This window comes from Theropithecus gelada, chromosome 14, assembly GCF_003255815.1.
Source record: "Theropithecus gelada isolate Dixy chromosome 14, Tgel_1.0, whole genome shotgun sequence".
Classification (NCBI taxonomy): Eukaryota; Metazoa; Chordata; class Mammalia; order Primates; family Cercopithecidae; genus Theropithecus; species Theropithecus gelada.
In genome coordinates this window covers 116116910-116134641 of record NC_037682.1, presented here as the reverse complement: position 1 = coordinate 116134641, position 17732 = coordinate 116116910, and the positions used below count along the sequence as shown (strand labels likewise).

At 55.5% G+C, this 17732-nt stretch overlaps 1 protein-coding gene across 1 annotated transcript; it reads right to left on the bottom strand.

Moving 5' to 3' along the window:
- Window positions 1–1396: 1396 nt before the first annotated feature.
- On the bottom strand, window positions 1397–17501 carry ROBO3 (roundabout guidance receptor 3). Its single transcript, XM_025356222.1, has 28 exons — window positions 17156–17501; window positions 13804–14130; window positions 13324–13481; window positions 12816–12936; window positions 12580–12718; window positions 12155–12282; window positions 11745–11869; window positions 10324–10495; window positions 9788–9993; window positions 9488–9569; window positions 9017–9182; window positions 8643–8809; window positions 7982–8103; window positions 7565–7790; window positions 7228–7349; window positions 6783–6954; window positions 6448–6633; window positions 5712–5735; window positions 5587–5629; window positions 5238–5377; window positions 4768–4962; window positions 4463–4601; window positions 4084–4296; window positions 3515–3666; window positions 3282–3392; window positions 2910–3071; window positions 2259–2437; window positions 1397–1628 (listed from the first exon to the last, which is right to left on the bottom strand). The coding sequence occupies exons 1-28, from the start codon at window positions 17313–17315 to the stop codon at window positions 1617–1619; spliced, it is 4149 nt and encodes a 1382-aa protein (XP_025212007.1). The 5' UTR covers window positions 17316–17501; the 3' UTR covers window positions 1397–1616.
- Between the last annotated feature and the right edge of the window lie 231 nt (window positions 17502–17732).

The following is a 17732-nucleotide window of genomic DNA, read 5'->3' as shown; positions in this document are numbered from 1 at the left end:
GGGGATGCTACAGAGCATGACAGGGCCACAGGAAGCAGAGCTTAAAAGGAGGTACTCATCCCTCAAACCCAGCAGCTCTACTTGGAGGCCACTGGGAGTTGAGAGGCTGAGTGAGGCAGGACCATGGGGACTGGGGGCTTCCTGAATCACATTAATCAGAACAGTCTGGGCCAGATTTTTGTGATCTCAGGAGGAAGAATCAGTGTTCCACATACACATCCGTTCCTCTGTATTTGCTTTTCGTTTTCTAGATTTTGTGAGGCGGTGGGGGGTGGGGGTTGTTTTGGGTGTTTTTTTTTTTTTTTTTTAGCTTCCTGGTAAAATTCCTTTTGAAAACATTCCAACCCTGTTTGCCAGACTGAAAGGGACAGAGAGATTTGTACACTCATAGGTCAAAGGGGCAGACGAGGTCAGGGCCTGGGCCTGGAGGGCAGCCGCCAAGCCCAGAGAGTCCAGGGAAGTCACTGAGTCAAGGGTAGAGCAAGTGAGAAGGAACAAAACCTCAGGTCACCAGTGAGTACACGGGATGCGGGGCAGGAGGTGACAAGGACCATGGCAGTCACCACAAAAAAGTCTTAACAGTTCTGTGCCTGTCAACCCAATCACATCTGGGCCCAGCAAGAGGTGCCTGTTTGTCCTCTGTGACGGAGTCAGAGGGTTTGAAAAAGCATGCTCTTCCTTCTTGCCTGGGGTTTCTCCCATAAGCTCCTCCTTTCTTTGAGTTTTTCAAGATAGTTTTTTGTGAGGGGTGTATTTTCTTGTGGGAAAGTAGATCCCAGAGGAGGGCACTAAAGAAGGGCCTGGCTTGACCTTCCAGAGGTAGAACATGTGTCTTATTACTGGGCATTTGGAAAGTCTATGGTTGTAACTCGGGGACAGTGAGCTTCTTACTCCTTTAAGAAGCAGGACAGTACAGTCCTCACCTAGTGTTTTTTCGTTTTTTTGTGTTTGTTTGTTTGTTTGCTTGTTTGTTTGTTTTTGAGATAGGGTCTCACTCTGTCACCCAGGATGAAGTCCAGTGGCACAATCATAGCTCACTATAACCTCTAACACCTGGGTTTAGGCAATACTACTGCCTCAGCTTCCCAAGCAGATAGAATGACAGGTGCACACAACCGTACCTGGCTAATTTATTTATGTATTTAGTTAGTTAGTGTGTGTGTAGACACAAGGTCTTGCTAGGTTGCCCAGGCTGGTCTCAAACTCCTGGGCTCAAGTGATCCTCCTGCCTCAGCCTCCTGAAGTGCTGGGATTACAGGTGTGAGCCATTGTGCCTAACTTAGTACTTTTGACAGAGTGGAAAGGGAAGCAGAAGCTACCAGTGTGTGCTGATATATAGGACCCTGTAGTCGCCTTCTTCCCAGCCTTCTGCACAGAACCAGACAGACATGGCCCCGGGCTCTGATCAGACTCTTTTTATTGTTTTGTTTTTTATAAACAAGTCTCAGGTAGAAAGAGAAAGAAAGGGAGGAGCTAGCTCTCTGCCTTCTCAGTCAATTGAAATCGTGGAAACCAATGGGCTTCATTTAGCCCCACTCATCACTGCTGGGAGGGAAAAGACATCCCTACTACCCTTCCCTGTGGCACTCCTGATATTCTCAATGCCCCAACAAGGGTCATCTTGGTTCCTAGGGAGACACAGAGATGCTGTTTTGTAAAACCCTGGCCCAGGGCAAACAAGTCCAAGAGGGGTTCGGGCTTTCTCTCTCCTAACCCAGTTCTCCTATGGTGACCCAGACTCCTCGATTATGTATCATCTTGTCCTTACCCCTTGTCATTTCTTCTGTTTTGTGTTGTTTTGTTTGAGACAGAGTCTCGCTCTGTCGCCCAGGCTGGAGAGCAGTGGTGTGATCATGGCTCACTGCAGCCTTGACTGCCCAGGCTCAAGCTATCCTCCCACCTCAAGCCTGCAGAGTAGCTGGGACTACAGGAGCACACCACCACGCCCAGCTAATTTTGTTTTTTTTTTTTTTTTGTAGAGATGGGATTTCACCATATTGCCCAGGCTAATCTCGAACTCCTGAGCTCAAGGGATCCGCCCGCCTCGGTCTCCCAAAGTGCTAGGATTACAGGCATGAGCCACCACACTCAGTCCCCTTGTCACTTCTACAGGATTCCTCCCTCCCCCTCACTCTCTCGATCCCCTCCTTTTGACACTCCTCTACAAGCCCTTGCCTACCTTCCTGTTTTCCATTACCCCTTGGTCCACCCTTCCCTAGTCCTCTCCCCTCATTTTTCTGCAATCTACAGCCCCCTACCTTTCGGCGTTTCTGTCCCGGCCTTTGGCTCTGGCTCCGGCTCCGACTCCGGCCAGGGCCCCGAGATCCCCTAGAGCTGCTGGAGCCCCTGGAAGAGTTGCTGCCAGCCGTGGAACAGGTGCTGGTGCCCTGGCCCCGGGAAAGGAAGCTTGGTCTGCTGTACGGGAGCCAGGCCTCTTCTGCAGCACAAGAGCGAAAGGCAGGCAGGTGCAGGCAAGGAGCAGAACTTCCCTGTCACCCACCCTGCCACCCTGACCACAAGCGCAGCTCTGGAAGAAGATGGAAGGGCAGGCACAGAGCTCAGCCAGCCTGGGGCTGAGGAGCAGCAGAGTGCCTGGCACATGGCCTTGACATCGCGGGTACTCAGAACACTGCGGGGAAGCTCCCAATCAGAGGGAGCCTTGTGGGGAGTGGGGACAGAGCACCTAGACCCCAGTCCTCTCATCTGGGCTTCCATCCTGGGAATGAACACAACTTGGGACTTCATGGGATTGTGCTCAGAGAGAGCTAGAGAGACAGGGGAGTTTGATGTGGATCAAATGCATGGACCTAACTAAAGGGAGGGCTGAGCTGGTCTACTATCAGACCCCAGTCCCAAAGCCCACAGTCTCTGGTGGCAGCAGCCCTCCTGCCTGCCCTGGCCCTGCTTACCATCCGGGTGGGGACCCCGCTGGGCTGCCAGGGGCATGGCCTGTACCACTTTCCTCTCTCCACTGTGCTCCCGCTCCAGGGAAGACATGCTGCCTGCTGCTCTCAGCTCTAGGGCCCAGCTCGCCTCTTCCTCTGGCGGTGGCAAGGGTGGTGGGGGCAAGTCTGGGGAGGGAGCTGTTTTCAGTGGAGCCTTCTGCCACTCCTGTCACTATCTTTCTCTTACCTGCATTCCCTGGCACCAGGAGGCTGCCAACGAACAGCCCAAGATTGGGGTTCACCTGTTCCCTCCTCCAGCCCCCAGAGTGCACCCTTGGTTTCCTGCCTGTCCCCCCACCATTTCTGTCACCATCTCCCAGGTGCGTCCTCCCTCACCCCCAGGACTGTTCTCCCTCCTGTAGGGAAGAGCCTTGGGTTTCTTCCGGAATCGAGCACGGGGTCCTTGAAGTGGGGGAGTCATCTCCCCATTCCCCTGCCAGGTTCTGCCTGTAGCATTAGGAGACGGGAAGAGGAACGGGTAAGGGCAAAGATCAAGAAAGGGGCCTAAGGTGAAGGGGAAGCAAGCACTGGAGGGGGTCAGGGGACAAACGGAGGTTGTACAGACTTACCTGGGGCACTGCTGGCTATGCTAGGGGCAGGACTGGGGCTGAGGTGGGGCAAGGCTGCAGGGCCAGCACCCAGGCCAGCAGGCCTCCCTTCACGGATGCCCAGCATGGGCTGGGATACACTGAGAGGGGAACTCGGCCCAAGGGGCACCCTCCTGCAATGACAGGAGGCCTCAGAATCTGTTCCCTCCACAAAACCTGAGTGCCTACTATGGGCCTGGCACTGTGGTAGACACCCAGCCTAACAGATAAATGAGACACAACCCATCCGCCCATAAGTCCTCCCAAGCTAGAGAAGCATGAGGAGAGCCATATCTGAAATGTCTCAGGAAGCTTGCTGACCACTCCAGCGAGAGCCAGTCTAATGGGCATGAGAGATCTTGTCAGCCTCCATATTCCTGTCCAAATTACACTTCCACCCTGACACAGCCCTGAGACTTCTGTACCCCAGATCCATCCATCCATCCATCCATCCATCCATCCATCCATCCATCCCTCCCTCCACTCAGTCATCTACTGAGTAGATATGTGTAGAGGGCTTGCAATGAGTGAGGTACTATATACCTCCCTACCTGGGCATCTGGTGGAGATGGGGCATGTCAGTTGGGGGCTGGGGAGGGTCAGGAGGTGAGGGGGTAAGAGTGGCTGTGGACTGCTGTCCATAGGAGGGTGTGGGAGAGGGGGTTTCCCTTCGGGATGGAGTGACCAGGCACCCTCCACTGGAGCTGGGCTCCGTCAGGTGGCTTCTCTCAGGCATTGGCGGGCACCACTCCTCTGGCTCTGAGCTAGTGTCAAAGAGGCAGAAGAGAAGGAAAGGGCTGAGTTGCTTCCATACCTTCCCTTTGGCCTCCCTGCTGCCCCTTCCCCTTCCTCTGCTGGCCTCTCTGCATCCCCCAGCAGCCCATGGTCTGGCCGCAGGTGTGTGGGCCTGGAAGCAGGGAGCATCCCTACCTGCCCTCCAGCTCCTCCTCGGGCCCCTCTAGGCAGCTCAGTTCACAAGAAGGAGGAGGTGGGGGCAGGGCTTCTGGCCAGTTGAGAGAGGGCATCTGCACAGGTTTCCCCAGAAGCTTCACTCTGCCTCCCTTGGCTCCTGAGGAGAATAGGATGGGGACACCCAGACAACAGGCAGGAAAGAGCCAGAGATGAGACGGGTCAGAAGGAAGTGCCAGGCTAGGTGCTAGAGGGTTAGGGAGGAGGATCCTCTTTGGGAATACCCTGGTCAGGGCTAAACGGGGTTTCAGGAGTTGGAGTCATACCACTGTCCCCCTGGCTCCACTCTGGAGGAGCATACTGGCTCCAGGGGCCCACATCCCCTGAGGGATGTTGGGGGAAGCCCCCATGGAAGGTCTGCAGCTCCTCCCCCGCTGGGTCAATGGTGCTGTAGACAGGACCCTCGCCCGGGGCGGCCGTGCCCCGGGCCGTCTGAGCCAGATACAGGGAGATTCCTGCTTCTGCAGAGAAGGAGGGAGGCCCGGGGGACAGAGACAGAAAAATAGAGGACAACAGAATGGAGGGCAAAGGGAGATCCCACGGGATCAACTTCGTCCTCCACACAAGCCTTACATCCTAAACCAGGGTGGAGGTAGGTCAGAGAGGCTCCCCCAGCTCACATCCTCCCCAGGGACTGACCAACCTCAGAGAGACTGGGCTCCCAGGCGCCCTTCAGTTTGCCCCAGTAGTCGGGAGAAGTGTGCTGAAGCCAGATGAGGGAATGAGAACTCCTCACCATTGTAATATCTGTCGTCCGGGTCAGGATTGCTGGGGCAGCAGCTTCCCCTGGGTTCCTGGGCTGAGGGGCTTCGAGATGGGTGGGGCCACGAATCTGCCAGCCATGGGTAGGGGGCGGGGCCAAGGCCCATGGGTGGCCTGAGTGAGAGCAGGTGAGCGTTGGGGACGGAGAGCCTGAAGAGGCCAGCAAAGGAAAGGGAGATGGCGATGTTTGGGAGTCGCGGGACAGTGGCGGTGGCGTTGGGGTGGGAAGTGGCCATGCTCCCTCCACCTGGGGCGGCAGCGGGGAGGAAGAAGAGTGGCCTCTCGGTGGAGGTCATCCTGGGGAGATGGGCTAAGAGAATTACCTGGAACTGGCTCCAGAGAGGCCCTCTGAGTGCGGGAAGGACACTGGGGAAAATGAAGGGGAGAATGTGTGAGAGAAAGGCCCTTCCTGGGGGGTCTGAACCCCAATGGGGCAGAGATGGCTTACCTGCCGGTGTGTAGGCAAAAGAGGCTTCCAGAAAGGAACCCGTGGGAGAAAGAAGAGGGGAAATGAGGAGAAGGGTCAGATATACCCCTATACTTGTCCACTCCTCGGCCCCGGTCCCAGTTCCACCACTCAGGCTGCACCCTGGATCGATTTCATCAGAATTTCTGGGGGGTGGGACTCAGGTATCGGTATTTTTCTCAAGCTCCCCAAGTGATTCCTATGTATAGCCAACCGAGATTGAAAACCACTGACCTCAGACACCTCAGATTCTCTCCAGAGACGTCCCTTACTAGGGAGTAGCAGAACTCGGGTCGCCTCTTTTCAGGGAGCCCCGCCTTTCCATTCAGATCCCGCCTCTCAATTTACTGCCTGGGATCCTGGCCACACCCCCTCTAGCCAGGCCCCGCCCCCGTCCTTGGAGTGGGCTTTCCGTCCGCGAACTTGCCCCTTCTTTATGGAGACGGTTGCAAAGCCTGGCCTCCTCGCGGCGTCTTAGGGGCAAAAGTCACCCCTCTCCCCAGATCAGGTCCCGCCCCGTCTTGGCCCGCAACTCTTCCCAGTCCTGGCAGCAACTCGAGCCGCCCCGCGTATCCCACCCCTACCCAAGAGGCTGAACTCCAGGTGAGACCCCTTCCTCCCGACCCGGTCGTCACTCGCCAGGGGCTAAGCCCCTGCCCCTCCCCATGGCCCGCCTGGCTCCCTCCTGGCTCCGTCCGCTCAGGGGCCGGGCGCTCACCCGTGTAGTGGCTGAGCTCTTTGCGCTGTTTCCGGCGCCGGTAGAGGGCGGCGCAGAGCCCGAGCAGTAGCGCCCCGCAGGCGGCGCCGCTGCCCGCGAGGAAGGCGGGCTTCCGCAGCACCCTCGCTAGCCGCTCCGCCAGCCCCGCGCCCACCTCCAGCCCGGGCTCCAGGTCCGGCGGGGACGCTGTGGGGGTCAGAGAGGTGAGGGGAGGAGGGGCGCGAAACCCTGGAACTGGGAAAGAGTCATTCTCGACCTGGCAGGCACAGCTACCCCAGTTGGGGGCTTGCCCCGCCCCCGCCACGATCCCCAGCACTGCCCTCCGGTGGACTCACGCAGCTGCACCAGCACCGGGGCACTGGCCACGCCCACGCCTGCGCTGGTGGCCGCCGCGACCAGGGTTCGATAGAGGAGACCGGGCACCAGTCCTCGGAGCATTGCGGAGCGTGCCCCGCCTGCTGCAGACCGATTGAGGTGAAAGCGGCTCTCATTGCCCAGGCACCAGATCTAGGGAGGCCGAGTCCCGGATTTAGAGTCAGAAATGGGGTTCTTAGCCTCACCGGGAAACTTAAGGCTTCAAATGGTAGAGGAGCCTTAGACAGATGTAATGTAATTCAACCTGGAAACAACACTTGGAAACCTCTCTCTTCTCCCCTAAACTCATCCCCAACCCTAAAGCCAAACCTATAATAGATTTCCTCCACCCTAATTCTAGCCACTAGTTCCTCCCTCTCCCTCCCAGCCTGGCCCTCCCATCCAGTCCCTTCTCAGTCCCTCTACCTGGTACTCCGTGATGACCCCATTTTGCTGGGAGGGGAGTGGAGGTTCCCAGGTCACAGTGATACTGCTGTTGCCATCACCCCCCAAGGCCACCGCCACTCCCTGGGGGGGGCCACTGGGGGCTGTGCCAGGGTGGAGCATGGTGAGAAGGACACAAATAGTCATTGCAAGCTGCCCCTCCTGCCCCAACATTCCCTGTTCTAACATCTTAGGGAACTGAGAGCCATTCCTCCTCCCCACCCACTCACCCTGCTCTCATCCTGCAAATTTTCATCCCCCCTCCACCCCCACCCTTTCTTCCCTCTTGTCCATCCATCTGTTCGGTGGCCCTCCTTACCCTCCTCAGGAATGCTCCTGGTCACAGAGAGGCTTTCAGCTCCCAGCCCCTCCTGGCCTTGGGCTTGCACCTTGATCTGGATTTGGGTCCCTGGAGGGAGTCCTCTTAGCACAGTGCTTTGCTGGCTTGGGGACTGTAGGTCCAACATTGTCCAGCTTCCTCTGTCAGGGCCTGCTACCCTCCAAGACACCCGGAAACCTTGCACCAGCTGGACTGGGCCATCCACCTGTGGGAGACAGGACAAGGCACACCAGAGGGGGAGGCTGGGGCCATACAGGCCCTCCAGGCCCAGCCCCTCCTCCACTCATGCGGCCTTCCCCAGCCACTCACCTCCCACTCTCCCATACTCACACTTGGAGGCCCTCATGTGCCTCATAATCTTCCCCACCCTGAATCTCCTCCCCATACCACACTCACAATCCAGGACACCTGCAGGGTCCGGGGTCCCAGCACTATGGGCTCCTGCAGGCGCACAGCCACTTCAGCCAGTCCCTGCTGGCCTCTCCATGGGTCCTCCACTGGCCTAGAGGGACTGCTGTCTGTTGACCAAAGAACCCACTCAGCAGAGGCCACCAGGGACAGGGAGACACGACTGAGAGTGTGCTCGTGTCCTACCTCTGCCCTGCTCCACTTAGTAGAGCACACCCCATGGTCAGGAGGGGACTGGTCAGGGCAATAGCTTCCAGATGTGGGCCTCGGTATCCAGCTAGCATAACTACACATGCATCCTTTAAAGGCCTCAGTTCCTCATCTCTAAGATGAAGATGGCCCCTCCATGGTCCCTTCTGGTCTTAATAATCTATATTATTTATGGGTGAAAGGCTCAGAAGTCAGAAGCTGCCAAAATGCATGAATACCTCTCTTTCCTTCTTCCCTCCTCCCCTCTCCCTGCCTTCCTCCTCCCTTGTCTCTTCTATGAGAGGCAAATGTGATCTCCTATTCCAGGCCGGGCCACCAGTATAGACCTGGCATAGCAGGAAAGAACTTTATGAACTGCCATGGTGTCATGGTTTTGGGGGACAGGGATGCTCTACGATGTAACATTTCATGCCCATGAGCCCAGGGACTCTGACCTTACCCTGTGTACGGACAGGCTCAGAGACGGGGCTGGGATCACTGAGGCCCCAGGTTCCCACTGCTCGAACTAGAAACACGTAGATGGTGTTGGGCTGCAGACCACTGACTGTGTGTGTCTCCAGCTGCACGCCATCTGCCACAGTACGCCACGTGTTGCCAGCTGCTGGGCTACAACAGGAAGGAAATGACAGGGTTGTCTAAGCCAGGAACTCCCAACCTGCCTACTCCATCTCATCCACTCTCTATGAACCACCATTGTGTCTTCCCCTTGGGAGAGGGTATTGGAGAATCCCGCCTCACAATAGCAAAGACCCTAAGGGTATAGGATCCCCTCCTTTTAACTCTCCAGGTTTGCGTTCAAAACTGTCTCCATACCTGAAAGCCTCTATCACATAAGATGTGACTGCAGCCCCAGTCTGTGGGTTGGGCTCCCAGGTCAGGGTAATGCTGTTCTTGGTGATCTCAGTGACCACTGGCTGAGAGGGAGGCCCCGGAGGGGTACTGGGTTCTGTAGGGGGGTCTGGTGATACTCCCCAATCTTCTGCAGTGGGAGATAATCTTTAAGTAGAAGGATAGGAAAAGGATAACCCTAGTGGAACCTGTCTCCTTCCCAGGGGAGCTATGGAGCTCTGAGCAGTGGTGATGGTCAGAGTGGGCTATAGTATACGAACCCCTACTCACATCTGCCTCCCATGGGCACCACTACTGTCCTCCTCATCCTCACCACCGTAACCATGGCATTTGTGACATAAAGTTAATCCCAGAGTTTGAGGGGGTATTGACTCCCTGTTGAAGCAGGTTTGGAGGAAGGTATTATCAAAATAAGGGAACAAAGAAAAAACTCACCCCGCATCTTAAGCCAGCCACTCCATGTGGCTTCCCCTATGGAACTCTTGGCCACACAGCTGTAGAAACCCATGTCCATCTCCTGTAAGAGAGGGCAGAGCACTGGCAAACAGAGTGCAGCAAGATCCAGTGAGGGGGTGGAGGCGGGTAGCAGAAGGATGGGAAGATGTTGGACACTGGGTGCTCTGAGAGAACAGAGGGGTAAAGATGGGGCTACAGGCCCAGTGAGTACTTACTTGTGTAAGGAATGTGGAGCAGATAGCCATTCTCAGCTACTAGGGCCCCAGAGGTGACACTCACCTGCACGTTGGCAATGTACAGGGTACCGTTGGCCATTGGCTTGAACTGGAGGTCATCCCCCTGCAGCCACTGCCCATCCTTCTTCCATCGGACACTGGGTTGAGGGTTCCCAGTCACTCTGCATGGCAGCCACACGGAGGAGCCAAGCACCAGCGTCTGATTGGCTGGTCCCTGGAGGATGACAGGAGGCAGCCCATCCAAAGAGGCTGAGAGAGGAAGACCGTGTGCACCTCAGGGGAGGAGCTTAGGGCCTGGCGGCCAGCCCCTTGTCCTCATTCTCCACTCCTTCACCCTCCCTCCCCCACCCTCTGAAACTTCTGGTGATCAGAGGGGGCTTTGATAATCATCTAAGTCTCTGCCCAGGACGAGCCATTATTAGTGGCTTCTGCTGCTGGTTTCCAAACTTCAAGGACATGCCTCAGGAACACACCTTTCCTCTTGCAGACATAGTATATAGACTCCAAGAGAAACACACCACTTTAGGCCATTATTTCCTCCCAAGCCATGGGTCCAGCCCTATCTCCATGGGCACGTACCTCCTTTTATCTGCAGCAAGGCCTTGGCCAGGATGCTGCCAGCCACACTGACAGCCTGGCACACATAGTACCCAGCATCCCCACGCTGCACCGCAGTGATGTTGAGTTGGCCTCTTGGAGAGACTGAGAAGCGCCCTGTTGGCTGAAGTGACTGACTGGGGAAAAGCAGGACCTGGAGACAGAGCAAGGAACCAGGGTAGGGAATGAGCAGGCAGCTGGGCAGGGAGAGGTCCCCATTCCTGTCAATCTCAAAATTCAGAGAATTCCTAAGATTCTAGTTCATTGTCTGTCTCCAGCAGTGATGTGACCTTGGGCAAAGTAGTTAAATTTATTCACAGAATAAATCAGGGAATTGTATTCAACAGTTTCCGAGTCTACTTCCCAGCTCTGTGACTTACTAGTTGGGAAACCCTGAACAAGCTATTTAACCTGTTTCCCAAATTTGACGGTTAGAGGATAGTTAGAAAGATCACATGAAGGAATCATATGAAAGTCTTCTAACACATTGTGGTAAACACATTCCTCTTCTTCCTGCTTTAACAATTTTCATTAGATAGATCCATGGAAGATAATCCATTAGATTAGATAGGGAGGCAGGTTTGGGCCTCAGGATAAAGGGCGCCATGCCGAGACCTGACTAACACCTGCTTCACCCGCTACTAACCATCACCGTTTTTATTCGGGTGAGAATCTAATTGGAATTCAGTAGTCCCAGGTGCTAGAAAAGATGTTAGAAAATTGTGGCTGTCGATTTGGAATGAGGTAGCAGGTTGCCTTGTTTTCCAGCAGAGTGGAGCTTGTCATACTTATTTTATCTTGCTGACCCTGTTTCCAGTAGCAAAATTCCTACCCTTCCTTTAGAGAGAGTTATTTATGTTGTAACTTCAGTTAATGTTCATTCTGCTTCTGGATTTTGAGATTTGTTTGCAAGGTTCAAAAGGAATGACTGTGAGCTCTCCCTAGTGAAAGTCCCTTGTGGCCACTATAAATAGAAGAGCAAGTAATTTTCTACCCTGAGCAGCTTTGGTTCAATAGTGTTTCCAGAGCAGTGTGTTATGTCCAAAGCCAAAGCTCAAGGGGTCTAAAGGAGGAGAGATAAATCGAGTTTGTTACATCCTCAGGATAGCCTTGCCAGAAACAGAAAGATTCTCTAAGAAACTACCATCCAGGACTGTTCTCTACCACCTAAGTGTATTATTATCATTTATTAAAAAGTGTCCCAATGTGTTCCAGGCCCTTTATATTCATTATGTTATTTAATCCTCTCAAATAACCTGCAAGGGTTTCTGGGGGCTCCCAAAGATAAAACAGAAGTCCCACAGAGAAGTTTGCAGAATGTAGACGGAGGGAGGCTGAGCTGCGGAGGGAGGTTGAGCCACAGAGGAAGGCTGATGGGAAGCTCCTTGGAGATGGCCACCCACCTGACTCCCCTCCTTCTGCCAGAAGATGGCAGGTGGGGGGTTTCCTTTGGTCTCACACTGGAAAGCCACGCTCTCTCCAGGAGCTGCCATCTGGTCCTGGGGCTGGGTCACCAACTGGGGTGGGACTGGGAAGGGAAGATGAGAAAAAGGAACAGGGAGTCAGAGGCACTAAGAAAGGAGACTGCAGGAACAGGAGAGAGAAGCTCCAGCTTAGCTCAAGTGTATAGGAGCAGATATCCATCTCTTCCTGCCCAGCCTGTTTAGGTTCTCCTCCTCCCACTCCTTGCAGAAGTCTCAGGTGTCCCACCCACATGCCCTGCTCTGCCCTTTCTCCCTCAGTCTCCTGCCAGCCATCCTCCTTCTTCCCTCCTACCATTCCTGCTGCAGGCAGTCCCAAGCACAGCCCTCACCGTGAACACTGAGGGAGCCAGATGCTTCAGCGCGGCCCACACTGTTCTCCGCCACACAGGTGTAGGTTCCCTCATCTTCGGCACTCACAGGCCCAATCCAAAGGCTGTGGTCACTCCGGATCTCATACCTGCTCCACTCCCCACCCCAGGCTGGGTTGGCCACAGCTATAGACCCCTTCTCTCTCCCCCAGGACAGACACCAGGGTCAAGGTACATAAAGACAGGCAGGACCCAGCAGGGACAGAAGCTGGTTACCCATGGACAAATCAATGGAGGTAGGGACTGGATAGGACTGGGGCCACAGGCTCTAGGGAACAGACTTCTCTGTGCTCTCAAGTGACAATGTGCCTGCCTTCCAGTTTTCTAGGGCAGAATAATCTCTTGATCAGGTTGGGTCTTCCTATAGGCAGAAGAGGGCCTCTCACCTGCCTGTGGGCAGTTCCCCATCCTCCTTGCGCCAGTGTAGACGAGGTGGGGGATCTCCCTTCACCTCACATAGGAAATTCACAGGGGCATCAGCCAGGACCACCTGATTCACTGGTCTGCGCAGGAATGAGGGACGCTCTATGGAGTGGTAGTGAATGAACAGTCAGGGTGTCTTTTAGGGCTACTTACTCTCTAGGCTACCTGTTCCCATAATTTCAAAATTCCCTGTGCCTACCCAGGACCACGACTTCAGCTGCCGCACTCTCCCGTTCTCCCGCCATGTTGGAGGCCACGCACACATACATGCCTGCATCGCTCTTGAGTGTATGTGACATCATCAGCTTCCCTCTACGGATCTGCAGAGTAATAATGGTAACTTTGGTCCGTTTCAGCTATCACAGTGTATATATATATATATATGTGGTGTATATGTGTGTATATACATATGTATAAAGTTTATTTGATCCTCACAGCAAGCTGATAAAGATGGCCAAGGAAGCTGACCCACGTATCACATGGGAAGTTCCTGGGGCATCATGCCCCGCCCCCTTTTTTATACCAATTCAATCTTCCTTATCCCTCACTGTATTGTTGACTCTTAGTCTCTAGTGAGCTACTTCCCTGATCTCAATCTCCAGCCTTGAAACCTCCAAGGCCCTTCCTGGGCCTTTGAGCTTTGTCCCAGACCCCTACCCTATTTCCCCTCTCCTGGTGGGATCCCCAGTCATAATCCCGCCCCTCACCGTGATCCTTCCTTCCTCTTCCTTGAGTCTTGCACCGTCCTTCCTCCAGGACACGGAAGGCTCCGGGTGGCCGCGCGGAGGCGCGCATTCCAGTACTGTTGGCTCCCCCACTGCCACCACCACGTTTCCAGGAGACTGCCGGAAATCATCACGGAGGACTGGATGGGGCGGGGGGCGGGGAAGAATAAGCAGGGTGTAAAGTGACATAACTGGCTGAGTACACAAGGAAAGTGTTGTCTTGAGAGGGGGTTGATCACCGCAGACTGGAATTCGTTCCCAGGTGAGAAAATACCAGCCTGGAGTCAGATCCACCTCCTTCTCTGGCCGTGATGTGGCTATTAGAGATCAAAGGTCGCGGTCCCAAAGGAGGATGCTGAATGGGCTGAGGTCGTTGAGGCTGGTTCTGGGTCTGATTGCCCAGTGCCCTCTCGCCTACCCCGGGCTGTGGAAGCAACCAGCTGACGATCAACTGACTCTCACCTGCCACTTCCAGCGAGGCGTTTCTGCTCGCTGCTGCCCCCAGGTAGTTGCGAGCCACGCAAGTATAGACACCTTCGTCCGGCCGCGCGCGGCGCCCGTGCACGATGCGCGGGAAAAAGAGGGCGCCGCTGGGCAGCAGCAGGCGGTGCGCACGCGGGTCCTCGCGCACAGTGGCCACACGCGCGCCGTTCTTGTACCACTCAATGTTGGGTCGGGGTCGGCCCTCAGCGCGACAGGGCAACGTGGCGGGCTCGCCTCGGGAGACTAGCAGATCTGGCGGCTGCTCCACGATGCGGGGCATAGCGTCCTCCGGTCCTACCCTTGACCCTGGGGACAGGGGGTGACGCAGAGGGCTCAGACCCGGACATTGTGGGGACAGATTGAGGCTCCAGAGGGAAAGATAATCCTCTGGTCGTCCCATCTCCTGTGCTTCTCTGCTGGAGCTCAGTCCCCGCCCCCACCCCCACCCCCTCCCCGCCTACCCTCTCCCTCTGCAGGATCCAATATCTCCCTATTGGCAGACGTTCCGCATTCCTGGTCTCAAAAGAAGATGCCTAGGGACAGGCTGGTTAGTAGAGGAATCGGGACATAAACTTCTAGGCCGGCTTTCTGGACCACTTAGAGACCTCCATCTCCTCTCCTGCCAAGTTTAAGCGGGAGTGGCTGAACCACCACTTGAAGAGTAGACCCCTCCCTCACTTCCTACCCACTGGTTTCCATCTCCTACCTGCACTGGTTCACGGATCGTCCTTGCTCAGTGAACGACCACAAACTGTGCACTGGAGCCAACAATTGGTGACCTCTGCAAGGTCCCAGCCCAGTGAAATTGGGAATGTGGACTGGCCTGGGATCCCTTATGAAAGGGAAGACGGGAGTGATAGGGCCAGGACTAGAAGGGCTTGTCAACCTGGATTCTATGAGTCGCACAGAGTCCTTCTTACTGACACCCCGGATAATCATGCTTCATTTCAAGGGTCCTGTGAAATCACAGGAATTGAACTCAAAGAGCAGTAGAAATATTAGTAAGTCTCCTTTTCCTGAGAGGTGCATAGTTTCCAATAGATTAGCCTACTGATTGATGTTCCTCTACTTTCCCTGTTCACTCGAATCAGTTCATCCACATATTCTATCCCACCTGTCACTTGGCCTGCAGACTTTGGCCTGTTTCGCCTTCTGCAGTAGGGTTTGAGATCCGGGAGCCTGTTATACTCCGGCACGCCCAGCCTCTAGTCCAGCCAACAAAAGTGGATTTGTAACCCGTGGCGGCCAGTAGGTGCCACTGCAGCCTTGAATAATCTGGTGTAAAATAACCAGGGACCACTTCAAGCATCTGTTCTGCCCCCTGCCCCCTCCCCTCCTACCCTGTTCCAAAATCTGCAGGAACCTCCCGGTTCCAGCCCACGTGTGAGTTTGGGTTTCATTTCCCACCCCTCCTCTTAGAAGTTCTGTTGTAGACAAAGCTGGACAGGCTGACCAGTGCTGGCGCTGCCCTGAGAAGTTTATTTTAATTGCCTGTAGTCAAGAAGATCGATTTCTGTCCCACTTGAGAGAATAATTTTCTCCATCTCCCTTCCAACTGGAAATCTCTGCTTTTCACCCGTCTCTTCTCCTCCATCTCCTCCCATTCCCAATTTTGGAACACCCCGTGGTGAGCAACACTGGAGTGACTGAGAGCTCAGGTGTTGGTGTTGAACCAACCAGGGCTGGAATCTCAGACTTTGACCCTTCCTAGCTATAAGAACTTGGGCAAATTATTTAACTTCTCTGAGTCTTAGTTTCTTTATTTGTGATGTGGGAGTAGTGATAGGGTTGCTCTAAGACCATAATGTATGTAAGGCATTGGAGAATAAATGTTACTACTCTGCCATTATTTAAGGGCTTGTGTTCCCAGCATATGCACCTTATCTTGGCTCCTACAGTCTCTACCTGAATCAAATTCTACCAGACCCCAATATTCTTTTTTCCCCTTGGTATAGCCCTCAGGTGTAAAGGAAATAGACTGATCTGTTATTGCTAGGTTTTGCTTCATGCTGCTTTTGTGACGATTAGGGCACCATTCACTCTATAAAGCATTTTCTCAGCGGCAAAATGTGTCTGTCAACACCTTCCTTACGTAAACGCGCTAGGTGAGCAGAAGCGGGACTCTGCGGGGTGCCAGCGAGAGGGGGTCTGTGCTTAACCTCCTGGGAATCTAGGAGGGTCAAGAGGTTGGAGAATCGGGCTCATCCCCCATCGTCTTCCTCCCCACTCCTTCCATACGGAACACACCCTTCTGGTCGGTCCTTTCCCCCTAATTCCTGTAGACACAGCTGCAGGCGCCCTTTCCCTGGAATTTCCCCCTACCCTTCCCGGTCTCAGGAGATGCTTCGACTGCAGTCTAATGAATAGCTAATGGCCATGCTAATGAGGCTCTGGGGCTCCTCCCTCAGCACCTGATGTGCCCTACACATAAACACACACATATTGCCTCGGTCTCCTTTCTCTCCACCTTCGAGTCCCCAGCACAGTGCTCGTCACTAGACTCGAGTGGGTCGAGGCAGAGGGATGGGGACCGCGTGCACCTGGAGGGAACCACACGCGAAAGCGCCCGGGAAAGCCGGGGTTGCCGATGCTGCAGGCAGGGGGCGCGCTCCGGCCTCTCCGAATGCTGGCGGCGGCTGGCTCCCGCAGCTTCCCCGCGGCGCTAGGGGAGAGCGCGCTGTCCCAGTCATTTATTAGTCGCCGTAATTAGCGGTAACGACCTCGCAGCCAGCTCCGCCCGCCCGCCACAGCTCTGCCGGGGTGGGCCGGCTGAGAGTCCCGCCGCTGAAAGACAAACTTCTAAGTTTCCTTAAAATGATCGCCGCCCCTGTCCCCTCCGTAGCAAACACATCCAGCATTTTGGCTTCCTCTGGTCCTAAGTTAGTTCTTGGGAAACTTCGGGATTCCGAAGACCAGCTGCCTGGGTGGGTCACCGAGTGACCCGGCTTGGCCGAGGCCGGCGGGAGACCGTGCCCCCTCCTCTGCCCTCCCTGCGCTGGGCCCGGGCCTTTCTTAGCTCGGACTTCCCTGCCCGTCACCAGCCACGGTCTTCTCACCTGGGGTGGGCGTTGTAGGGGAAGGGAAGGAGGTGTAAAAAGACTCAGTAGATATCTTCTCCCAAGCCCTCGACCTCCCGCGGGTACCCCCACTCAGGTGCTCCAAGCTCCAAATTATCCCTTAGCCCCCAAGACCCAGGGAGGCGCTGGGAGGCGCTGGGAGGCGCCGCTCAATCGTGGACCTCGGAACAGGAGTGATTCTCCTTCTCTTCCACGCCGCCCTCTCACCTCATCCCCATCCCAGGATCCCATATCCCCAAGAGGCAGGGACTCACCGTTGAGTGAGGGATCGCCGGGAGGCAGCAGGGTGTGGTTGAGCGCCGCCAGCGAGGAGTTGAAGCCCAAGAGCAGCTCGCTGGAGTTGGAGATATCCCCGGCCAGAGAGTCCGCGAACAAGTTCATCTGCAGCAGCGTTTTCAGCAGGTAGCGCAGCATGGTTCGACCCAGCTGGGATTGGGGCGGGGGGCTCGGGGCCCAGCCCCTGGGTCTGAGACCCGCGGGCCGGGTGCCGTAAGCCCCTCCACAGCCTCTGCGCGCTGCGGCAGCCACGGTGCCGCTCTCCTGCCGGCTCGCCTGGGTACGGTCGGTGCCTCCTCGTGCCCTCCTCCTTCCCTCGTCCTTCTCTCCACCCCCCAGTGCCGGAGTCCCCTGGGAGCTGGGCAGGCGGAAAGCAGGTGCCACGCCGATCACAGCGTAATTAAGGGATTAATCCACCTCCCTCCACCCTCCCACCCCTACCCCTACAGTCACTATCCGGGCAGGAGACTAGAGTAGCGTGGCACGCGAGTTGGAGTCCCCGCCCCGCGCCCCAAGTCTAGCGTTCTGTTCTGGACGCAGCGAGAGATTGTCCCT

Bases quoted from the DNA above. Each gene is read 5' to 3' on its own strand.
- ROBO3 (XM_025356222.1), bottom strand. From the start codon at position 17,315: ATGCTGCGCTACCTGCTGAAAACGCTGCTGCAGATGAACTTGTTCGCG. The intron at 8,104-8,642 runs GTAAGGTCAGAG...TTTGGTCAACAG, and splicing joins TGAGCCTGTCCGTACACAGG to ACAGCAGTCCCTCTAGGCCA. The intron at 3,393-3,514 runs GTAAGTCTGTAC...CTAATGCTACAG, and splicing joins CATAGCCAGCAGTGCCCCAG to GCAGAACCTGGCAGGGGAAT.